The 25,348-nt window shown below is 41.5% G+C and overlaps 2 protein-coding genes across 5 annotated transcripts in view; one reads left to right on the forward strand and one right to left on the reverse strand.

The window, feature by feature from the left end:
• Nucleotides 1-112: 112 nt before the first annotated feature.
• QPCT (glutaminyl-peptide cyclotransferase) lies at nucleotides 113-16,055 on the reverse strand. Of its 3 annotated transcripts, none has more exons than XR_009818282.1 (8): nucleotides 15,936-16,055; nucleotides 11,946-12,092; nucleotides 9,349-9,630; nucleotides 6,680-6,856; nucleotides 5,700-5,799; nucleotides 5,118-5,234; nucleotides 2,486-3,801; nucleotides 113-1,982 (listed from the first exon to the last, which is right to left on the reverse strand). XR_009818282.1 is itself a non-coding variant. In XM_061991116.1 (7 exons), exons 1-7 carry the CDS (start codon nucleotides 16,053-16,055, stop codon nucleotides 3,656-3,658), a joined length of 1,089 nt encoding a protein of 362 aa, XP_061847100.1. In that variant the 3' UTR covers nucleotides 2,099-3,655. The 3 variants fall into 3 exon arrangements, 1 of the variants encoding a protein (XP_061847100.1); XR_009818281.1 differs by having other exon boundaries at nucleotides 113-2,004; XM_061991116.1 differs by lacking the exon at nucleotides 113-1,982 and having other exon boundaries at nucleotides 2,099-3,801.
• A 6,159-nt stretch (nucleotides 16,056-22,214) lies between these two features.
• Nucleotides 22,215-25,348, forward strand: part of PRKD3 (protein kinase D3) — a 47,000-nt gene continuing 43,866 nt past the window's right edge. The window contains exons 1-2 of one of the 2 annotated variants that reach the window (XM_061991118.1): nucleotides 22,215-22,326; nucleotides 24,160-24,970. In XM_061991118.1, coding sequence (XP_061847102.1) covers nucleotides 24,680-24,970 — 291 coding nt within the window. In that variant the 5' untranslated portion in view covers nucleotides 22,215-22,326; nucleotides 24,160-24,679. Of the gene's footprint in view, nucleotides 22,327-22,750; nucleotides 22,774-24,159; nucleotides 24,971-25,348 lie in introns of those variants that run through there. The other variant, XM_061991119.1, reaches the window with a different exon arrangement.

Genomic DNA, 25,348 nt, shown 5'->3' on the forward strand with positions numbered 1-25,348 from the left:
TATGAGGAAAAATAAAATCAGTGTCATCCTTAAATGACAAGGAAAAAGTGGTACTTTGTGTACAAGATTTTATACTTCTCTTTTTATATATAAAGATGATAAAGAGATGGTCTTGGGTGATACTTCAATCTCAATGAGCACTAGTGTGAAACTCAAGAAATATTTTGCTGGGTCTGCTATCAGTGTAGGCTGGGTTTGTGAAATAATTCCACAGAAAGCATTTTTTATCACATTTTGTCTTTTCTATTTGTAATTTGCTGTTAGGTGGTCACAATCTAAATGTTTATTTGAAATGTGAATAAGAATTACTAATTTTTATCATCTTCATTCCTAGTGATAGGAATGCTGCCTCAGCTGGAGAAAAAAAGTGGGCTGGTGCTCACTGTCATTTCTGTCTACCAGAGGATTTGGCATTGTTACTCCCTTAACTTGTTCTAGCTGTGTTTGCATAGGATCACTTCACTTGTAGGCAAATGCATCAAGCTTTAGAGAATTCAAGGGGCATGTACCATTACTTAGACTTAAGGCTCTTACGAAAAACTGCATTGTCCTGATACAAAAGGAGCTAGAGCACCTACTGCAATACAAGGAACTAATATGGGAATTTTTTTCAGCTTTCCCTATTGAGTAGTGGCTCTTGAATTCAGTCTGTTCTGCATTCCCTTTACCCATATAATAACCACATACACCTTTGAGAGGACTCTGACAAGCCAATGACAGCCTCTCGTGGGTGGTAGATTGATGGGTTTTATTCCCCATACCCACCCCCCCACACCTTGACTGAGATGTGACAAATCCTGTTCAAGGAGAGAACCTGTTCAGCAATTCTGTTTATTTGTGTAATTATTAATTTAGTTGAAGTCCCTCCATTGATTTCTGTCCCCTGCTGCCACCATCCAACAGAGAAACTGTGCAGGGATGGCTCTTCAACCTAAAGCGTGTCTCCAAGTTCTGAAGTAATTATCTGTACCGTGCATGTCCAGATCCTAAGGATCAGGATACTTACTGTGATATTCAGAGTTGAAAGTGAGAGTGAAAGATACCAATCCTGGTCTTCTTACCTGTATTTTTTTGTTTCCTGGATATTTTATGAAATGGCTAGACAGTCACCTACTTGCTTATTCTCCTCTGCTTTAGCAGCGGTGAGAATGCACCTTTCACCATGTCTTTGCTTTACCAACTGCCTCAGGTTCTTAATATTTTGGGAACTTAAGATTCTTGGATTCATGTGGTTACTGTGCTGATGTAAGTTTTCTTTCCAGCATTTATTTTTTTATATTAATGACATCATATAAATTGCTAAGATAATGATCCTCCCTCTCTAAGTAAACCATTTCCAGGGCTGACATCTAGTTGATCGCCTTATTTTTCTCTACCCCCCTGCCCCCCCAAAAAAACAAAGGGAGAAAAAAAAGCAAGCGTCTTTTTGTTTTCTTCGTATTTTGAGAACCACTAAGTCATGTTTCACCAACCTGTATCTCAGTTCACTGAACTGGGTAATAAACATAACTCAAGAGAACTGCATGCTCAGGCAGGGAGAATTTGGTGACAAAACTGACATGCCAGAGATTTGGTGTACTACATGGTTAAATTAAAGTCTCAAAAATAGAGATTTTAAAGAATTAAACGTCTCCCAGTTATAACAACCCTCTGAACCCACATTTCATAATGAATCTTAGCTTTGAAATTCTGAAGAAAGCAGAGTATCAGTACATACTGCAAATGCATTCTACATTTTTCATAGGCTCTTCAAAGTGTGAAGTACCACAAGAATTGACCGGCAAAAATTATATTAGCCACACAAACTCATATTAGTATTTCTGTATATAGCCATTTGGTTACCTTTTTTCACCAGTTAGGGAGTGCCTTACCACCGCTCAGACTATTCAAACCTCAGGAGATTTAATTCAGTTGTTTGGAGTGTCTTCTTATGGGATGAAGCAGAGCAGAATATGATAGCAGAGTTCAATTAACTGATGTATCTACACAGATGTACAGTAATACCTGAAAATAAACACATCTGTTCAATTATTAGAATTTTCATTGTGTTCTATTTCAGAAGTTACACGCAAATAGAGACATATCTTATAATTGTTAGTGATGGGAACACATAAAATGCTTTTGTTTAATCCTGGGCAACAAAACCAGATGGAATTTCATTTTCAGGCTGTCCTGTAATATTATTTTTTTTCAATTTTGCATTGCTGTAAATATATATTTCTATAATGATTTTAAAATAAGTGTCTAAATATTGTCTTCAGTTCAGAAATATTTGCTTTAGAGAAATGGTAAAATATAGGCCAAACCTGATATGCCTACAACTCCATAGCTTATTTCCTTTTTAAATCACTTTGCCTGAAATTGAACATTCTAATGGAAGAAGTTCAGAGAAGTAAAATATTGACTCATTTTTTCTCAGTTAATCCTCTACCAGTTAATATTTGGTTCTAGGTTTTTTCTTCAAATGCTCTAATCTTTTTCTCACCGGTGGGAACCAATCCTGTAGGCAGCTTTTGAACACTCTTCTTCTGGCTTCTCCTGTTGATATAATTCCAGGCTACGGTTTGGGATTTTTTTTTTCCAGAGTGTTATACTAAATTTCTTGAATAGTTCCAGTAAGGAATATAAAAAGTTCCAGTAAAAGCAGAGTGTTGCTAAAACAGTGAGTATCATTTCTGAAATGGGCTATGGCTTGTCCTTACTTTGTGGTGCTTAAACATGTCTTCTTGCTTCTGACTCTCATATGTACTTGAACCTTAATAAATAATACTTTGCCTTTACAATTTTATTTATATAAAATGATAAGTTTCTACAGTCATCAGTTTCCTAGTATGATTACTTCTGATGTAATCTGTATTAAAAACAGCAGGGTTGGTTGTTTTCTTTCAAATTGTCATACTGGCATGAATGCATAGTGTGTGCTGGGGCATAGCATCTCACACACCACCTACTCTTCTGTTTACATCTCCTGTGTTCCAGTCAAAGCATGATGGAAACCTCCCCACACCATCCTCTTAGCATCACTCCCCTTCACCCTTCTCCATCAAAAAGTATCCAACAAACAGTTTTTCAGGTAAAAAACTGAATTTGGGTTATTTTTGTTTCCTTACTAGCCTTCTTTGTAGGGGAAGGAGGAGAGAGTGAAGAGAGGATTAAAAATCCCTTCTATGTGTCAAGAGTTCTAGCAACTAATTTCAGGATGAGGTGGTTTAATTCAACCCAAATTAGACGTTTGTTTTAGTGTAATAGTTGCCTCTTTTGTTAATGTGGTATGAATTTCCATTGCTGAATGCTGCAATAGTTGATCACACCTTGTGAAAACTGTAGTTAAACTGGAAGGCATTTCCATCTGGGATCTTAATATGTGACATGAAACTGTGATAACAATCTGGAAAAATTGTGGGTGTTTTTTTTATTCAGGGGTAAGACATGGAAAGATCAAATTCTTTCCAGACTGAAACTAATTCTTGTTTAATGCTATCTTATTTGACTACATGGAACATTGGGCTAGGAACAGCTGAATCAATAATCAGTGTCACAAGAACTGTCATTGTAATTCGCCTTGCTTTAGTGCTCTCCAATGCAATTAAATAGTAACTGTGATGGTGAACAAACAGTATTAAGAGTGAAGTACAATTTGTTGCCATTTTGGCTATCAAAGGTTTAGGTATTCCAGGACAAACACTTGCAGGATTTTGCTGAGATTGTCAATAGTGTTTTTATCCAGGTTTTCTTCTGTGTCCTCCATGGTATGCCATACTGCAGGGAAAGGGGATGGAATCAGATGTAGGACTGGAACCCCTGTAAGAAAGAAAGTGAAATTTGCAACTGAAATATTGAAGAAAATCTATTAAGGCTATTGATGTGTTGCCATTTAGTGAAAGTGTTGGGTCACTTTTTTTTTTTAAGCCTGTGGCTGCATCCCATCCATTTCATTGTGTTTTTCCAAAAAATGGCACCTTCCTTGGAGTACTTTTCCCTTTTTAATTTAAGGCACCAGTAGCTAGTGGTTTTACTGTGATACTTGCTTGGAGATTTTTTTAGATCCTCTGTATTGTAGTTGTTGATACCATGTTTAGAAGCTACAGAAGGGCAGAGAAACCACTCCATCTCCCCAAACTGAAAACTGATAGCCACATTCTTGTGACAGCCCTTTCCTAGGGTACCTTCTTCATTGAATTAGTGTTACATTCCTTTTTTGGTTAACCTTTCTCTAGCAGTATGACTCTTGTAGTCCTTGCTGTACAATAGAAAACTTCAATCAGAAGAGTTTACTGTGTCTGCTACCCTTCTTTGGCCCACTTTACTTTGAAGATGATCTGCTTGAGTGCTTGAACCCAGAAGGACAGCAAATCCACATCCTGAACTTGGACAAGTATTTTAATCACTGTAGTGATAACTGCTAGTGATAACAAGTAGTATAAACTGCTTTCCTTTTCTTGATTGCATCTCAAAGGAAAAGAATGAACACAAACTCAGGAGGCTATGGTGCAAGTGTCTGCCAGGGGAAATGCTTAGGTGAGGAATCCCAGTTTGAAGTATGTGCCTAATTCCAGGAGGGATCTCTGGTATGTTGCATCCTTTGCTATTTCTGCTGGCTATTCTGTGCACCTTTCCCCTCCCTCAAGCTGACAGCTGTGAAATCTCCACTATTTAGGGAATTGGGATATTTGAGTGTGTGAGTTTTTGCAGGAGTCAGTGCCTTCAAGTATAAACAGGCAATAGCATTACTGTAACTTTGTCAGCAGATCTTTAGAGGTTTCTGTAGTCTTTCAAGACATGACCCTCAAGTGTTTCACTGCTCCTAGAAATAATAACTAGCTGGCTAGTATAGTAATATCTAACTGGATCTGTGTTGCTTATCTTTATAGGACAGTGCTGCTGATAAATGTGCATTATTTCTGTGCCATTGAATCTGTACACATGCAAAACAATGATGGGTATGTTTTATTGCTGCTTTTGTTTGGATATGTTTTTCAAAGCTGTGGCTATTGGCCTATGTGAAGTTGGATTTGGAAGACTCAAGTTGGGACAAATAAGCTTGAAAAACATGCACATTCAAGAAATGATGCATTTGTTACTGAATATATTCTTTCAAATATAAGAGCTTCCAGTACCTCTTAATAAAAAAGGAATATGGTCATCTTCAACCAAGCCTCGATGTGAAGTAGTCTGGAAATATTGCCTTTCAGAAAGGTGATTCTTTAACAGATTCATGTTGTGTAGCTCTTGCTCTGTAATTCACAATGAAAGTGATTACAATGTTTATACAGTATGAGGTACGTTAGCACATTTTCCTCTCACATGGAAGCTTTTCCCATCAAACATGAAAAAAGAGTTGGTGACTGTCTTTTGCATTTGCTTAGTACTTGGAAGACCTCAGGACTGGCGCTATTACTGTTGTTTTACGGAAATGAGAACTAGAAGACAGAAGTGAAACAGTTTCCCAGAACCACAAAGTGACAAATGGTACAGAATCTGTTTCATGGCTTCCAAGTGTCTGGAATCCTCCTCAGTTATTAATGAAATGTGAAAATCTTCATGTAGGTTTAAGATGCACCAAATTTAACATTTACATTATTAAATATTATAACTGTAAACCAGAAAATTCATCTAAAAATCTGGTTTACAGGACTTAATACAGTCAGAAACTACACACTAACTTTGAATTTATCAAAAGCCCACATCCCTCTCCTTACCAATTGCTTGAAGCCTCTGAAACCATCGGATAGTATCTGGAAAATAACTGGGGAAGACGGGGTTTGGTGCACCAATTAAATCCAGTAGCACAAGCAGGTCCTACAGAAGAAAGAATTATATACAGAATTCTTTATATTACTACATCATCTACAGCAATAAAACCTCTTGGTTCCTGTATAGGTCATGACTAGGTCTTTGATAGATCTGGCCAAAGATCTGGCTTTTCTGCTAGGGTGCCTGGGAAGAATTCATTAGCAGAACTCGATTCTCATCTGATGCATTTTGCTGTCTTTCCAAGGAGGAAAGACATATAGCTGTTTCTCTGCTTCTCAAGCTGAAGCAAACGGCATCACTTTGTTTGTAGTGTGCTATGTCTTTAAAAGGAAAAGTCTGGTAGGTGGGGAGAAAGAAGAGGAAATTGCTTCCTCCTCAGAGAAAAACAAGGACTATCAAGGGAACAACATTTTACAAGTTACAAGATACAAAGACAGAAGAAAAGTGTCTCAGCAGTGAGCAGAGAAACTAGCAAGCAATAGGGAGAAGGGGATAGAAAACCAGAATGTTAGTAGGGATCAAAGCGAAACAGAGCTTGCTGTAGCTTAGAGCTGTGCTAGGGCACATTTGATCACAGAACAGTATTAAGTTTGCCTGTACTCTTTCCTCCTCACTTTGCATTCTCTCTCTTGAAGAATGTGGGTATCCTAGTTTATATTCTAATAAATTTGTGTATTTTGATTTTTCTATGACTCCTCATGCTTGCATTGAGAAGGTCTAAGCAGATTTACCCAAAACACTCTTATCAACTCTTGTTTTATCACATCTCAAAATTTCCACAAGCCTGCTTCTTCCTTTAACTTCGGTGGGGTTCATGGTTTCTTCAGAAGTTGGCCAATTACTTACTAATGAAATATTTTAAAAATTTAAAATTTTTAAAAAATGCAATTTACTGTTACTCATTAGGGAGGTGAAAGCCACTTACTATGCCCTGCAGCTGATTGGTGGTTGTTGAACCAGGTGGATGTGGAGTAGATACCATTTTCTGAGCTAAGTGTTGAGACCCGTAGAGGGAATCTGAAGGGGACCACCGGACAAAAGCCTCTTCACCATCAAAAAAAATGAGCTGAAGTGAAAGGTCTGGTCTTGATGTTGAGCTGGTCTGTTGGAAGAAGTTCAAAGTAACATAACTGATTCTGGGCAGAACATTAAATAAAGGACAAATAGTGAAGTCATACAAGCAACATCAGTAGAGATATATTTTCAAGGTACTTTATGCAAACCTTCTGTTAAACACACATTACAGTGTAATAGTGGTGGTGGTCAGTCATTATTTATCTAGTACAGCGTCACGTTCTCCAGCATGGTATCATTTTGGTTTGGTTAAAAGCTTCATTTCTGACTTTAAAGAACATGAGCTCAATATATTGAGACAGGTCTGCAACACCAGGTAGCAGAAACATCATTTTTAATAACGAGGACACGTCAGCAACACCTGATGTGAGGGCTAGTATTATTATTGATACTGCCACAAAAGAGTAATATTTCTGCTACAGCTGTGCATCAGTTGAGATGAATTACGTGTTTGTAAAGTGGATGATTCTTTGAGAAACAAAGAGTAGTCAGACATGAGAAGAATGACCATTTCTTTTCCTTCAGGGGAACTTGCAACCACTAAGGCAACTTTACCCAAAAACCAAAGCAGAGAGAATGGAGTAGATACCCCTTTCTCCTTCAACAACCAAAAATATCACAGCAGTAAAAATGTATATGATTAATGTCTTTTAGGTCACAATGGAGACATTTGTGTGAAATATCTTCCCCGTGTAGAAGGAGCCTTTTTTCCCTCTCAGTTTACAAACTGAAGCATTGTTTGCACTGGCAGCATTTCCAAATAATCTACAGCAAGGCTAAACCTAGTTTGGTTCTGCTGTATGAACAGGTTTGGGAACTGGAGTCCTGGCAGTTGCTATATTTTAACCCCTGTGAATGAAGGCTCCTTCAAGTGAAATTGCATGATGTGGTTAAAAAGGTGGGGCCACTGGCAACCCTGTATGGGTTACAACTCCCAACCAGCTGGTGCTGATCCAATATAAACAGCAGAGGAAAACTCCTATAAAATGTCCCTCACACAAGCAAGATTATATTGATCATGCTTGCAGTGATATATGGATTTCTCTAATGGCAATGCTTTGCTGCCCTTTGTCCCTTTCACAGGACTGAGCTGTTGTGACAGCAGTTGTTCTGCATGACATTATGGAGGAAACTGTACTAATGCTGTTTGAATTTTAGAACGTAGTATTTGTTTTACTATTATTATTGTTTAACACATTCCCAGTTCCAAATTATGTAAAGAGGTGTCTTTGCTATTTCATTTTAAACTTGCTCTATATAACTGGAGAAACATCAAGATAAAAATCACAGCTTCAAGTCTGTTACACTACTATGAGCAGAGCAAAAAGGTCAGAGCTAATGTATTAAGCAGACGGATCCAAAAGTATATTTTGTTAACAGACTATAAATGGTATCCTGTGCAAAGTAATTAGGTTGCGTTTTTGTCAAAGCCTGTCATTTTACATAAGAAAACAATTTAATCAAAAAGCGATGTTGTACTTGCTAAAAATTCCAGTCTTTAGACAGTGTGCAGGTTGTGCCATAAATAACCATCAGGCAAATTTATCCTGAATAAAGCTTTTAAATGAAAGCAGATGTATTACAGGAGTCCTTTGTTTTGTGATTAAAAACATTGGTGTACTTTTAATCTTCCAATTCTTAAGTATTCTAATGTCAGAAGGCAGCAAATCTGTTCCTGGAAACAACTCCTGACAAGTCATCTTAATACCCAAGTTGAATATATTCCCAACACTTTGTAAAGCACATGAACAACCTTTTCCTGTGAAAGCTCTGTTAGTGTGTGAGTATTCTTCTGTAAATAGTAAATACTAAACCAGCAGATGGCACTCATGAATCTCTAATCCTACAAGCTTGTAGGATCAACAGATTTTTGTGCTGAGCAATGGCAGCACTTTGAAGCAGATTTTCATAGCACAGGTAGCAGAGACTCATAATATAACACTATTGACTGTTCTCCTGTAGTCAGCCATTGCTTGTTTCACAATAACAATTCAATTCATAGTAATAAATATTGAATAAGCTATTCAAATTGATAAAGGAAAAGCTTGAAATCCCTATGGGATAGCGGGATGCAAGTGTAACTCTCTTGCACAGCAATTAGTTCACCTGTCTCCCAAAACAGAGAGACATATTTAAAATGCAAGATTCAGAAAGCAACAAAATATCAATGACCCAAGGTGTTACTAGATCCAGCAGGAGCTTCTGAGGAGGGTTCTGTGCCTTTTAGATAGAAAGGAGGATTATGTCTTGCCTAGCTGATAAAACAGGTATTATTCATGTACAAATTATTGTTATTAATTAGATGTTTTAGATAGCCACCCTTTTCACAAGAAGTTTTAATGTGATTAGGTATTCTAAAGTAGCAGATACAGATCTGTGCTCTATTCTTGGAGACAATGGGAGTTTTGCTGCAGGCACAGCATTTTGGAGCATCAGGCGCAGACTATGGGAAAGAACATGGAAGCGCCCCAAGGCCAGCTGCTCTTGCAAAACCAAATGAAGATGGAACAAGTAAACTACCTTGATTAACTGAAGCTTGTCATCCAGGGCACGTGCCAGCTCCAGTATCATTGCACAAGGCACAGCTGAATCAGTTGCTCCTACGAACACTCTCTCCTGCCATTGCTGTCCAAAGAATTTGGAGTCATAGTGGCAAGCAAGTACTAGGTGGCGTTTTGCAGAGGGGTCAAGGGTGCTGATAATATTTGAAAATGCTTGATATCCATATGGTGTGTATCTCTGAAATGTGTCTTCCTCAATTTCCCAGCCAGCCTGTAATCTTTGGAGACGGTGCTTGATATGCTGCGATAGAAGTAAAAAAATTCAGGTTAATATTGCTTGCTTCAAAAAGATTGTGCAGACAAATTGTCATTAGCTAATTAATAGCTAATAATAATAGTTAATTAAGTGGAACTTAAGCTTATTTCTGTAAGTTCATGGTATTATTAAAGATACATTTTATAGCAAAAAAATATTATCATGTCACTGTATTTGTCGCTGTCTTTGCTACCTTAGCCTTTACCTGGCTCACTTGTTTTTCACATCTCCCTTTTATCTCATGTCTTTGGAGGCTGAAGGCGTTTTGATTACCTGTTAAGATGAAACCTTAAGATCTTGGTCTCTGAAGTTTCCAGGCCTGTGTTTTTTCAGGTGAAACCATGACAGACTTAACATTTACCTTTTCAAATCTAAATTCTGTTGTGTCCTTAAATGTCAGAACTGGCTGTACAGAACTTGCTTTGGATATTTTTGCAATTACCACACATGGACATCATAGCAGTATAAAATAAATGCATAGAGGTGGGGGTTTTCCTAACATTTTTTTTAGCCTCAATGAGAAATCTGCCTTTCAAGTGACATAAATAGTTTACAAGGCTATGAGAGACAGTCTGATTCCTATAAAGAAAGCACTATGTGCTTCAGAATGTTTTAAAAATGTAATCCTGTATGTGTTGCTCATGTAAAGATAAAAATTAAGACAGTGAATCTATAAAAGAGATTATTGATTTTGAGTGTCTTCTTACCTGAAGAGAATACCTCTAGTAACTCCAGAAGTACTCATTACAGACTTCTGTCTGTTATTAGAGGGCCATCTCTGTTGAGCAACTTATTTTTATGGGTCCCTAGAGTGCTTCTTCAAGGCAGATTCCTCTCTTTTTAAATAAAATTAGGAATAGCCTCTAAGGGGAAAACAAAAAACTATACTTTGAAGACTTGTCCTGCTCTTAGTGAACTCAGTGGGAATATTGCCATAAAATTCAGTGCTACAACAGACTTCCATTTTGTTTGTGGTTGCCCTCTGAAAGCTTTTATGGCATTGTATCTGTAAGCAGAGCAAATGATGTCTGTTATAGATTAAGAGAAATACGTAAACCTGGATGCTGTTACCAGTGTACACTAGCCATGACTGGCACTAGCCTTCTCCCTTAAAGAAGTCTGATGCTTTTCTTGTGTCTCAACAAAGAAATGCCATCCCTTTGCAACTTCATCATGCGTTGACAATGGAGTACTCTTCTTTTTTCCCTTTGATGTGGATCTGTTTCAGTACATGCTGTACCTTGCAGCAGGATGGTCCTATTTTGAACATGTTTGTGGTCTCCTAGCCTAGGCTCAGCGAGTTTTTTGTTTTTCTTACATTTTCCTCTTCTGTTTGGCTGTACTGCTGAAGAAACCACAAAACTAAGTGTATAGAGACATGCACATGGACACACACATCATAAAAAAACTGAATTTTTCTAGTCTAACAATTGCAGAGTAGCAAATAAACTTATTGAAGCTAGGGCTGTTGACTCATTGTCTAAAGAGTAGATGAAGGATAGCAAGATGTTGTTAATGTCTTCTAGTCATCTCAACTGTACCACTGTTTAAGTCTTCTGCTTGGCTAATGCAATCCAGAGCCAGCACAGCACGCAGTCCTGAGGATGTCTGTGCTGTGAGTGCAGAGCAGAGGTGCCAACAGGGCAGCAGCCCAGTGTGGTAACTCCTTGTGGCTCAAATATACTGTGCTGGAGCTTTTACTGGCTTGGGGCCAGGTGCAATCTGGAGTATACTAGCCCAGCATTAACACATTGCTGTGCTTGAGCCAGAAGAGCTAGCGTGGTACTTGAATCAGCACTCAATTTGGCATGTTGACCATTTAATCTTCCTGCCCATTTGGGCCCTCTGATCCCTTTTTCTGTTCATAACTCATCTGAAACAATACTACAGGGGAGTGTAACAGCATAGGACCTCTCCAGAAAAAAGGCTGAGTATCCCCATGTCTAGTCCCAGGGTGTTTGAACCAGTAACCAAAAACCTGCTCATGTGAGGGAACGGACAACAGTTGTCTTATACTTTGGGCACCAAACATAAGGCAAGGCTTTTTAATTTAAAATCTAAACGTAAAACCAGATTTATTTATTTATTTTTACGCCATGCTATGATGCAGTCCTGGGAAATAATGTCAGCTGAAATGCAAGCTGTGTCAAGGAGGCTCTATGCAGTCTAGACTTGAACAATGACAGAGTTCATCCTAACGAATGAAAGGAACGTGTCTGTCTCTTTTATGGTCACTAAAGGCACTACCAGAACATAAACAATAGATGTTCTTAGAGGTTTTTCAGGGAATACTGTCTTACCTGTCGTACAACATAGTTTCCTGGTGATCCTGAGTATCTTTCTATCAGGATGGGATGCAAATCATTCTCCCACATTTCAGAAACATCTGTGTTTGCTGCAACTTTTTGAATAGTATCAGAATGTAAAATTCGTGGCTGATGGGAATACTGTAGAAGAGAGGAGAAGGAAAGCTATTACTAGACCCTTTTTAACCATAGTTTTCTTCAGAATTACAGTAAATGTGATATATTGTGCTGCTTTGATTTACTGATGACAAAAAGTAATTTTTAAAATAGCTTTTCTCTCAAAAATGATGGACATTTTAAAGTTCTGTAGCTTCTGTAGTTTTGATTTCCATGAAAAATATACTAATATTAAAAACATAGGCGGAATTTTCATCTACTAGCTAGCTGTAAAAACTCGACCTGTTATGGGGTTCTCCCTTCTCTAATATCTTCAATCTACATACAGTCATGTCTGCCACCTCCAAATGAGGTTTTCATGGAGACAAACATCAGAAGCTTTGTTTTCAGTAGTGATATTATTTACCTTTATGCTGTGTCATCATTATGAGGTGCAAAGAAATGTACAAGCTAGCTCAGCCCTAGAAAGCATGAAGCTGTGTCATGGTGGCCCCTGGGCACAGCAGTGTAGCAATGTACCTGAAGGAAAATGGACATGTGGCCCACCCAGACTTTGGTTATATGAGATCGTAAGCAGCATGAGGCTCAGACACAGGCTTCAGATACAGGCCTCAGACTTTAGCTATATCAGACAGTGAACAATGAGCCTGAAGAATAGTCAAGGATGAATTGCTTATTCGAATGTAGATATGAAGGCAGCTGCGCATGTGGGAAAGAAATTGTGTAAGCTTAGAATAAAAGGAATAGATAAAGAAGGAATTAGGTAAAAGAATGTAGAAACTGCTACTATCAAGATACTAACATAGTTAAGCTTAACAAATCATATTCTGCTATTAGGTGCATGAACAGAGCATGATAGACTGAGCTATCCAATCATAATAGAATACATCATGTATTTAGAAAAGAATAACACATACAATGTGATTGAATGATAAAATAAACAGCTTCTGCATTGACCATATTGGTCTGATGTGTGGTTCGTGAGTCCCATCCTGGGAGGTCATCCCTGCACAGCGGTGGTGTTGGTGTGTCTACACAGCATGGTGCTCACCTGGGGCTAGCTGTGCTGTGCAGCAGCTGACACAGTGGGTTAACCTTAGAACTGGCAGCTTTTCTTCTGTAACAGTAGTGCCAGCTGCGCCAGCTAGTGCTAGCTAGTACCTCCCAAGTGGCTTCCTTTCTGTTGCGCAGAAGGAGATTTACTGGTGCAACTTCTCCTGCAGTCTTAATCATCCTAACTGATGAACAGTTAAAAACTGGGTTTGCCTCACTATCTTTTCTACTTCATTTCTGCGTGTGCTGAGCAAAGCAGGCACAAGCACAAATATTTTCTAGACTCTGCTGTAAACATTTAATTATACCCTTCTCTCTTTTGCAGCTGTTTATCTGTGCATGGACCTTTCCTCTAACTCCACTTCTGTTTACTGGTGACATCGAGTAGAGGTGAGACATTGAATCCTACAATGCCAATTTTAATACACTGTTTAAAGCTTAATTTTAAGACTATAAGGACAACAAATTTTAGGCTGTGCAGTTAACGTTTTTAATGCTAGCAATTTTAGACATGGGTTTAAGAAAAATTGCATTTCATCTGATGTAAAGAACTTTTACAAGTTTGGAAACTGTATTATCAAAGACACATAAACTGACTTTTGAAAGACTAGAATTTTAATACAATGAAATTTACACCAGTGTAGAAAGGGCATAAACAAAATATTTTCAAAGAGCTCTTGTGTTTATCTGGAACAGGTTGTAAGAGGAGAGAAAAGCTAAAGCCATGCACTTCAGAAGAGTGTAGCATAATTTAATTAAAGAAGTTCAGAAAACATGCTTCAGTTCAACAAGTGAAGGGCTCAATTAGACCATGGAATCATCTTGCTTCTAATGGTAGAGCATACCTGGTATTTGGGGTCATTGAATCACTTTGCAAAGAAGAGTATTATTATTAAAGTACAAATGTATTAAAGCACTTCAGAAGAGCAGAATACGTTCCTATTTCTAATAATGGAGATATCTTCAAATTTGAGAAGTGAAACGAATTACAAAAGTGATGATGAAATCAAGGAAAAGCAGAAGATCTGCAGGTGACTCATTCCTTACAGTGTTAGTCAATCCTTGTTTCCTCCATGGCCACAGCAGGAAGGCAACAGCAATAACAGGGCTATCACTAAACCTTTGGTACTAAGCTTTGTAGAACTGCAAGACTTCACCTTCCACAAGCAGCCCACCTTACCTGCTGGTTTTGGTATATTTAAGCTTGGTGCCAATGCAGATTAGCTTCTAAGATCTCCTAAGTTTAGGACCTGGTTCCTCCTCAATGTGAGGAGGAAAGTCTGTATGCTGTGAGACTTTTAGCTGGCTCACACATCCCCTTAGGGAGAAGGAACAAAAGTTGTACAGGGACAGGAATTTGACAAGACAGAGGAAGTGGTTATTGGTTAGTGTCTGCATGGGCAGAGGAGTTGAGATGTTAGAATTCTGTGGTTAGATGCTGCTGCTTACATCATTGGCGAGTAGACTGACTAGTTGGAATGGAATGAGATAGAGTGTATCCCTACAGCTTAAGGGGGCTGAAAAAAGGAGCACTGGGGCATACATCTGTATGTTGACTCGTAGGACTAAAGATTTAGCCTCATGTATTTTTATAGATGTACTATTTTTGTACATATATATATGTTATACATACTATAGATGTATTATATTACACATGTAGTCTACATGTCAGCTATATATACAGTAAGATGCAATAGAAAAGAACGACAAAGTTTCTCTTTAAAAAAAAAAGTCTAAACCAAAACAAACAACCCAACATTGACTTGAATGGAGAGTGAATAAAATAATGGAGAAAGGGAATGACTAACGGGAACTGAATGGAAAGGCATGAGGAAAGCTTCATTTCACTAGCTTGACCTGGACTCTGATCTGTTGGTGAAGAGAACAGTGCATTGGATTAGTGGAGTTAGTCAGTTCTGGCTGAACTTTGAGTTCAGCTCTTCTACAAACACCTGGGAATAGGCTCTAGAAGGGTATTTTCTGATTAGAAATTTCTGAGCCTTTTAATTCAATGTAACTTGTATGTTCTCTCATGTTGCATGTGGTTTATTTTATAAAGAAAATGTGTTAGTGTTTCATAATCCACCACTACGAGTGGTTACACAGAGAAATTGGGGGATTACTGCTTATTACAGTTTCATTAAATATCTCAAGACTGCTTGCTTTTTTTCCCTAGTTCACACTCTACTTTGAATTAAAAACAATCACAGTATGGGTCTATGACATATTAGAGTATTATATCCTTTCAAATGAATTTTGCAGTAGCTCTCAACACCACCCCTACTTTTTTTCCTAGCCAAATGTGCATTGCTTGTGACAGACTTGTTTTCTCAAACTAAGACACTGTCCTCTGAATTTCTGTAATCACACTGGAGCATAATAGAATGCTATACAGAATATCATTTCGGATTTTGATGCTTCTTGTCCTGTTTGAGTTACCCTTTAAATGAACTAAGAGCCTCGGCAAACGTCCCCGCGCTAACTGCTGGTCCCCAGGCGCTGAGAGGCACGGCTACCGTGAGCACGGCGCAAAGCAGCCCTTGGCCCAGGGTGCGAGGGCAGCCATGTTTTCCATCCCCACCTACGCTCCCGCCGCGAGAACCGGCTCCACAGCTCCCGCGCCAGCACTGGGCCGCTGAGCTTCACCTCCGCACGGGAGGGGAGCGGGGCGATGGCGGGAGGATGTGCGGGGCCTCCCAGCGAGCTCATCTCCTACAGTCCCGCTGCTGATCCCAGCCTCCCGCGATGCTGGTACCGCCCACCGCCCGCAGCCAGGTGGAGAGAGGCAAAAAGAGAAACACAGCCGAGACCCACCTTCTCCAGGGTCCATTCCGCTCCGGCTTCCCTGCCGTGCGCCAGGTGAAGGCAAGCGGCGGCGAGGCACAGAGCCCCGAGCAGGCGGGAGGCGCCCGCCGTCCCCCCGACCCCTGCCATCCCCCACCTCTCCCCTCACAGCTCTCCCCGCCAGCCCCTTCCCTCCGCCTTTCCGAAGTCCAGGAGTGCAACGGGGCGAGCCAGGGCCGGTGCCGGCGGAGGGGGAGAGAAAGAGGCAGGGAGGAATGCTGCCGCAGAAGAGCGGGCACAGGCTATCGCAGCCGCAGCTCTGCCAGCCTCTCCCGGTTCGTCTTCCCTCCGAAATGAGCCTCGTCCCTCGCACCACGTCAGCAGTACCAGGGCGGTTGCCTGTGACCAACCCCGGGCCCGTCACCATCGCCTCCTCCCTCCTTTCTCCTCCTCCCGACCCTCCGGGATGGCCGTGTGGCAAGGCGAGGCTCCCGGGGGCTCGCCATTTTCACCGTGGGAAGAGCCGAAGCCTGTGGTTTCCCCTGAAAACATGTTTTGTGTTTCCAGGAACGGCTTTGAAAGGAGTAAAAGCTATGTGGCTCCTGTGATCACGGGGCTCTGGGAGATCGATGCCCCGGGGCATCTGAAGGAGGACTTTGAGAGTGGCTTTGGGCTTCTGCTGAGAATGGACCTTGGCTGCTGGGTATTTCTGATAACTGGTCTGAAATGAGTATTCCTGAAGGGTATTGGAAGGAAAAGACTTCTAGAATTGTAAATCGGTTTAAGTTATTACTGTATAAGCTACTCTTACCATCTATTTGTTGGGCCTGAACCGACAATACATGCCCAAATGGCAGTCCTGTCCTCAGGCATGTAAAATTATGTATTTACACCGTTGACTACCATAGAAGGAAAAGTTGTGCAGTAGACCAGTTAAAATGATTAAACCAAAGACATGCACCAGCCCTCCTTTAGGTCATTTGACGCTACCATCCTTACTCTGTGATGTTAATAGAAAACATCTGACTGCTCTTTATCACAGATACCCCATTTAAAGTCTCAAATTTTTACATCACTCTTGAAGTTCAGACTTAATGCTAAAACAAATTGAAAGAAAAAAAAAGGGAGGGAGGGGGAATAATCATCTGCTGCTCTTCAGCTTTGTACTGGAAAATTGCATCATGGGAACTATAGCTTTGCATATATTCAGACTGCCTGCGAGGGTAATATTAGAGAAATTGAGCAATTTGTTGACCTAGATTCCATGGATTTCCTAGAAAAGGTGGTGGATCTGCTGCCCAGCATACAGATGGGATCTCTGGTGGCAGTAGCTTTACTGCAGATTCAGCATCCTTCTAGATGATATTCAGAATGTTGCTGTATCCAGATTTTTTACACATGGGGAAATGAAGAGTTAGTTTAAATCAGTGCCATTTTTTTTCCTCCCCCCACAAAAGTCCACATGTTTTTGTGAGGACACATGCTTTGTTAGGAAATTGTTGAAATGCAAAGCCAAGTCACCAGTGAGTAGGGAGAAACGGGCAATCATTAGATTACCAAGAAAAATCAGCATGGTTTGCAGATTCTTAAAAAGCTCTATCATGTCAGCAGAGATCAAGCCATGGGAAATTAATCTAAATCCACCTACCAAGATGACAGTGATCCCAGCAGGAATACAAAACAGAACAAAAAAATCTGTTGCCCCTCCATCAGATTTCCTGTGGTTGACTATATAGTCCAGATGCTGGACAAAATTTCTAGCTGTTGTGCCAGGGTTCTCATACAATTTAGCAGGAAAAACAACCTCAAACCCAAACAATAGCTACAAGAAAAATTTGCCAAGAATATGTTTGATTCAGTTCTAGTTGACATGGCTTTCCCCTAAGGGATGGTGATCCCACCAAGAGTGACAATTCTTTGACAGTTTATGAATTTGCAGATGTAAAGTCACTTTGAGACAGTGTTGATCTCACCTACAAGGGAAACACAGTAGGTGCTGGCCCAGATGTGTAGAGAGATTCAATATGATTTTTAAAGGTGCAGTTTTCAAAATTCTTAGGCAAGACTTTTCTCCCCCTGCCACATAGCCACCCCAGGTAGTACCAAGTCAAATGATATAAAGACTGATGAGGCAAAAAAAAAAAAAAAAAAGGCATCTATTGAAATGTTACAGAAATGAGAGCAGTTCACAGCTGAAAAGAGAATTACAGAACTGTTTGTAAAAATCACACGCAAAGGTTAAAAAAAAATTAATCAGAGGTGATTAACATTTTGTTTTTCCAGGGATTTATAAAGGAAAAATGTGTTGTTTAGTCCTGCTTCGTGCTACCGAACTGAAAAGATGTCAATGAATTGTTCATGTTCTATTTTATTATCCTGAAAAATCCAATAGATGCAATGAGATATCATCTAGAGTAGAACAAAAAATAATCTATGTTGTTTGAAGAAAAGCACACATCATCTATGAAACCGTAATGTGTACCGCATCCCTTCCACAGCATCCCTGGTCAGCCAGCTGGTGTGACAGTGCCACCTACTGAAGTCCCGAAGGACAGACGTTAGAGGCAGCACTGTCAAAAACTTTTCCTTGTGCTGGCGCTACAGCAAAGGATTGCAGCCCAAACGGCCTCTGGGAAGGTGAGGTTGCGTGCTTGGTCATTACCTCGGTTATTGACTGCAGAAATGCACTGCCAGTTGCTGGGGCTTTAACACATGCCTATTCTGTCAAGAAGGGAGAATCCTGCACCTTCCACCGTTTCAGATCCAGTTTTGATGCTCAGCTCTTCCATAGTAGGCAGAAGAGAGTAAGTGTGGTTTGTTGTGTTTTGAATCCATGTCATACGAGGCAATTTAGTGACTGAGCTATGGCTGATTTACCATCAGCTGTGGGGAGCCAGCAGTCAGAATGTACTGGCTGAGACTTCCTGTGTGTTGCAGCCTGGGCTGCTGCATGCCCAGAAACCATGGGCAGCTCTTACAGCCATGAGGGACAGAGTGGTTGGGCTGCAGAAGCCTGAAGCTCATGTGTGTTCTGTGGGCTTCAGCTGCTCCTCATCCAGTCCACTCATTCACCACTGGCCTCTGTGGGGTTTGGGACAGAGCCTTTACCAGGCAGTGGAAGTACTACACCTTGTGATCCAGGATTCTGTTTCTGTTGGCTGATGTATCCACTGACAAAATGCACACATGAAATATGCAGATTAGCCCTAAACCCTTATTTAGGGAAATAACCCTGTGTTTATTTTGGAGTTGGTACAGTAGGATTATGTGATGTGAATGAGGCTGCCCACACAGCAGGAGCAAGGATCTGTGGGGTCATGCTTTAAACCAGCAGGGGGTAAATGAATTCCAGAGTCACTTACATATAATTCATAATATAAAAATATCTTTTGTTTTCAGTGGATTTACACCAAAGTAAATTTTGATTCCGTGTTTTTTAATTCTATACTAAACTTTGCACTGTTTTGTTAGAGGTAGATTTTAGGACAAAGTTCAGCTAAGGGCTCAAACCGAGACAATGAGGTAATGCAGAGACATATCCACAATTCAGGATTTTATCCAAACCAAACCTGAACTCCTAACACTTTTTCAGTTCTCTTACAGGGGGAAGGAGGGAGAGAGAAAGGAGAACAGGAACTGGGGAAAAGAAAGGAAAAAAAAACCTAGAAAAAGAAAAAAGAAGGAAAAAGGAAAAGATTTTTAAAAAAAGCATTTGGCATTTTATCCACAGATATATTAGTTCCTCTTTTTGCAAAGGGTTTCTTGCAGATCTTGCAAATCCTGAATGAGAGCATTTGCTATGCAAGATCAGTGTCAAAAGCAGTGAAAAATAGTCATGGCAGTACATACTTAACGGAATTTCTCAGACAACTGCACCATCAAGTCTTCCAGGCCTTCTTGGTAACCCAATAAGATTATACAAAAATATTCCAAACATCTGATTGGTGAGTACAAATTAATATATTATGTTTCCATGTACAGATACAATGAAAATCAGAGCTTTTAAATAAAAGCAAATAAATACAATAAAAGTCCCTATTTCCTGGTAACTTGTAGCTGTAAGAGAGAGCAGTTTGTAAAGTGCAACTGGCTTCAGCTCTGAGCTAGCTACCTGAAGGGCTGATGTGGGTTCAGAAGCAAGATGAAGAAATTTGATGGAATCCAGTGGAAATCACTCATAATGGTAGTTGCAAAAGTAACAAAAAGCAAATGTTCCCCTGTCAGTTGGTGGGGAGAGGACTGACACTGTCAGGTCACCACGCTATGGAGTCACGCCACATCAGTCCTGCTCACGCACAGAAGCATGTGCTGCGCTGCACAGAGATGCGGAAATGCAGATTTGCTTTCAGATGGGTTTTACTTGGAGCTCTTTACAAACAGAAAAGTTTTTGGATGCCTCAGGGCTGAGGTTTTTTTGTAGAAAGTACCACTGCACAACTATTTTTTGCAGTTTGGTTTGTTTCGGCTGATGCTGTTCTGTGTTCTGTAATACATTGATTTTGACTAATCCATCTTCTAATTTATGAAAAAGCAGCTATTGCAGCTTAGGGCAGAAAATTAAATGTCACGAACCCTGTTGGATGGTATAAAACTGAGCTTCTTTACAAAGAAGTATAATTGTTGCCTAGTGACTTTGGTAATACCTAATACCCATCTGGTATCATCCATAAACAGCTGTTTTTAGGGTTGGTACTCAGAATGTGAGCAGCTCACTGCACTCTAAATACTCTAGAGTATGACTTGTGCTGAACATCAAAAATTGTGTTTATGGATGCAAACTCTGTATTTATAGTGGTAGCATGTGTGAGTCCCACTTTAGAGGAAACAGGAAATGAAGATTGCTCAGTTAACTGGTGCAGAGCTTTGGCAAGAACATCCTCTATTCATGGAATAGGCTTCATTAAAAAGTCTCTGTGTTTTTTAGCATTCAAAACCATTTAAAAGCAGAATCTAGCTGCTACAGTTTTAGTTCAAAGTTGTTTCAGATTTCAACAAGAAGCTGCAGGCTAATTGTTTATCAGATAAAGTGTCTACAGCCAGAACACAGACCTGGTAGCAGCTGCACTGTGTAAAGGTTTGATGCAAAATAGGATGAAGTTAGCAGAAAGACTCCACTCAGCTTCAGTGGGTTTTAGGCCAGGCCTCAGGAGTATAAGATGAAGGAAATGAGAAATGTACATTACAAACAGTGCTATAAATGACAAAGCACTAATCTGCTTCTCCATCTGTGTCTTGAGGAGCTGAGAATCAGAAGACTTTGAATTTCTGTTGACAGTTTGCTGTTTCCCAGTGTTCTCAGTCTGGTATGCAATTTAAACTTTGATAACTTATTATGTTAGTGGATATCATCTTAGGACTCACAGAAATCGAATCTGAATTCAAGGTGACAGATTACAGATTGCTTTTTAACAGGGAACTTTTGGGCAGGGGAGAGGTTACACACAAGGCAGTTTTGCCTTGTGACCAGTTTATTTAGTACTTTTGCAAACTGCGTTAGCTAAATATCCTGCATGCAGAGATTTGCTTGGTGATGCAAGAGTGGCATCATTAACACACATCAGGAACACAGGATTTGTGTGAATTGAAGGCCCAAGTGTGGCAGCAGGCAGGGACAGCCACGTCCCAAAGGGCCTCGGGAATCGCTGTGGTCAGCAACCACCTCATCAGCGGGGCTACCGAGAAGAGCTCGGGGGCCGGCAGGCGGAAAGCCCTTCCGAGCTACGGGGTCAGAGCGGCCACGAAAAAGACCAACGTGATCCTGTGACACACCAGGTCAAATATTTCCTGTGCAGAGATGAAGGGCCCTGTCCGAGGCCCTGGGGAGATCTGCGCGGGGCCACGCCGCGCCACCCACGCCCCGGAAAGGTGACCCGAAAGTGGAGCGGATGGAGATGAGGAGTGCGGGGGGCTCGGGGTCAGGCAGGCTGGCCCGCGGGCGCTTCCTGAGGGGCAGCGGGGAAGGTGGAGGAGCCGTGCGAACTCGAAGTCGGCGCCGGCACAACGGCGAGAGGGTGCGGGCCAGGGCCGGAGGCGGCGGGGGCCGGAGGGGCGGCCGCTGCCGGCGCCGCGCTGTCCTGTCCCGTTCTGTCCCATCCCGTCTTGTTCCGTTCCGTTAGCGACTTCGGGCAGCTGCTGCCACAGGCAAGAAAACTAACGGAAACTCTTTGGAGCGGATCTGCGCGTGCGCCTCCTGCCGCGCCGGGCCCTGCGCGCGCGGGGCACGCCGGGGCTCGTGGTTAGTCTGAGCGCAGTGGCCTGGGAGAGAGCGGGTTCGTGGGACTACAGCTCCCGGCAGCCCCTGCGCCGCAAGCCTGTCCCGGGCGGCTCTGGTGTGTGCGGGGAGCCGCGGGGCTGCGTGGTGGGGGAGATGCGCGCGAGGCGGCTGCGGCGCGGGGGCAGCCGGCATCTGGCGGGGCTGCAGGTGAGCGTGGCGGAACGGGGCCGCGTGCCGCCGGTGGGGTCGAGGGTCGGGTGAGGGCCGAGCTTGTCCCGCCGCGCCGGGGAAGGGCGGGGGCGGACTCGGAAAGTTCCTGCCGCGGCGGGAGCCGCGACGTCGCCGCTGCCACCAACCCTGGCGAGGGCCCTGCCCCGAGGGGCTGGGGCGGGGGAGACGGAGGCTGAAGCACTGTGGCGGCAGCTCCGCCGTGGCGCGGGAGTGCTCCGGGATGGGGGTGCTGGGCCGAGGCCACATCATCTCCGCAGAGCGGCGCCGCGGGGAGCCGTGCCGGCGGGGACGGGTCGCCCAGCGGGGATTTAAAGCTGGGAGGGACGGGACGGGACCGGACGGGACGGGCGGCTGCCAGCGCCAGTCCGGACGGGGCTGCGTGACCCGCGGCAGGCAGGACGCATCCCGCCGCGGCGGCTCACTGTGAGAAGTGGGGTAGAGGAAAGCAGGATCATCTGTGTGTTCTGTTCTTTAAGGCAGCAGTTGTCTTTTCAGCTGTCAGTGGTAAATGTCCAATGAGTCTTGAGTATGTGATGACAACAGTTTGTAGATATCTGTCTGAAAATCCAGGAGGTATCAGTTTGTCCTCTCTTTTGGAGCCCCTCTGGTTGGGAATTGTTATCACGGGGCCAAGAGTTTATTTTCCTTCCAGTATTGCATTTCGTGTACCTCTTTCCTTATCTGCCTTTTAGAATGCAATGGCAGTTGGGGTTTGAGTCGTTCCACTGGTAAATACTAGGACGGCGTAATGTATTTAATGGACCGTTTTGCCAGTTAACAGCGTTACTTCTAGTAAGGACAGTTTATATTGTGTGATATATGACTGGGTAATTTTTATTCCCCCAAAAGTTAATTTAATCTTACTAATGTGCTCTCTGAATTTTTTTTTTTTTGTACATAAAAGAAGGAAAAAAAAAAGTGTGACATTATTGATTTTGACGTCCTGTATGGACCTATGCTTTAAAAACTCTTAGCAATACATAGTATCTAGGCACTTGAACCACTTTGGCATTCACAGCTAGCTTTTTCTGTGACGGAAGTGGCACAGGAATCTAAAAATTATTCTTTTTGAGCATATCAGTTGCTCATTAGATACTTGAAATACTGAATCAGGTGGCACAACATCTTGTAACAAATATTCTGAGGCCATGCTCATGAAATTATTTCTTCTAAGAGATTGTAGCAGACCTGGTTTATTGACCAGATATGTGAATATAAAATGATTCCTTTTTTTTCAAAGGAACTAATGCTCAATTACATGTTGTGCATATCTTTCTACAGTTAGAGTCGTGTAAGATATTTTTCAGTTGCCATAAATGAAAGTATTAAAATGATATCCCGAGTACATGCTCTGTGGAGGCTTTTTGAGTTTTGACTTTTTTTTGGGGGGGGGGGCGGGGGAGGGACAGGACGCAGGACTTGGATGTTTCAATACATTTACAGAATTTCCTTTCCCTCCTGAAGCTGGTACAGAGCAAAGCTGTGGTCTACTGCCCTGCTCCCACCCCCCTCCCTTTTTAAAATTTTAACCTCTTTTATAATTGAAATGCTTTGTTTGGCTAAACTAGCATTAATTAAAATATCTGGTAACATATTGGTCAGTGTTAGGCTTGATTTGTCTTGTGTATTAATTATACAGTGGGAAAACAGTTAAGGCCAAGTACAAAATCATACTAATGTAACATATTTCAGTACAAAGAATTGATGACCCTACTGCTTCAAAATAAAAATGTGATATTCAAAACGTGACATTGGTATGCAGTTGTGTGCAATTCACGTGAACTAACAACCTTATCATTTCCCCTACAGGCAGAGTACAACGTTTCAAAATGCTGGAGATTATGTGGATGAAGCTAGAGATTACGTTTAGCGTGATTGTGTCTTCAGATGTTCTGCCTCTGCTAAAAGATTGAGCTAAAAGATTTTATAAAAATGAAATCAGATACTTTCAACGATCTCCAAGTTAACCGTGTCCAGTGAATTCAGAGAAGGCTTTCTGAAGGAGGAATAGATTCATCACATACGTGGACTTCTACTATTTCTCAAGGATACACTTCTTTTTTTTTTTTCATTCTAAAAGACTATCTACATGCAAATGAGTCTGTATTTAAAATATGACCCTTTAAAGTAACTTGCAGTTGAAGTTATTTTACTGTTTGCCTTGCACAGAATGAAAGGGAAATTTAAGTTTTACTGACCAGGGGTGTTCTACTGAACTAAGAGAGGGAAAATTGCGTTATCCCTGTTTTCATTTCAAACCGAGAACTGACAACATATTTTTCTGAGAATTTGACTACTAGGGAGATCTCAACAGAGTAAAGCAAGTCAGATGTCAGCAAACGACTCCTCTCCCCCATCCTTACAGAAGTTTTCCCCACCTATGTGTCATGCTGCTGCACCACAAACCCCAACTTTGTCTTCAAGTCCCCAGTCGGGGCTCTCCAGCCGGCTCTCCAATGGCAGTTTCAGTACCCAGAGCCTCACCAACTCCCGGGGCTCTATGCATGGGATCTCCTTCCTTCTGCAGATCGGCCTCACTCGAGAGACCGTCACCATTGAAGCTCAGGACCTGTCCCTCTCTGCTGTTAAAGACCTCGTGTGCTCTGTAGTTTACCAGAAGGTATGGTATAATGCTACCATGTCCCGCTAATGGCAGCAGTTGATTTGTAACAGACCACTAATAATAGCAATGTGTGACTGTAATATACCAAGAAGCTTGGTGCAGAGACAAGGGTTCACATTGGCTGTTTTATGTTATGCACAAAGGGATCTTGTTAACTCCCCAGACAGAGGCTTTCAATTTAAAAGGAGTAAACTCTCCTGTTGCTTTCTTGCTTGTGGAATCTAGTAAAAGAAGATGCAGTTGTAAATGTTTCTGTGGGAATTAGTTTTCACTATATGGAGAATGTGTTCCGTTCAGTGATTGTCACTGATGTATCGGGTTTTTAACTAGTTTATGCTTGCTACCATTGAGGAATACTCTTGGGACAGTATAGCC

The sequence above is a fragment of the Colius striatus genome, chromosome 2 (genome assembly GCF_028858725.1).
Source record: "Colius striatus isolate bColStr4 chromosome 2, bColStr4.1.hap1, whole genome shotgun sequence".
NCBI lineage: Eukaryota > Metazoa > Chordata > Aves > Coliiformes > Coliidae > Colius > Colius striatus.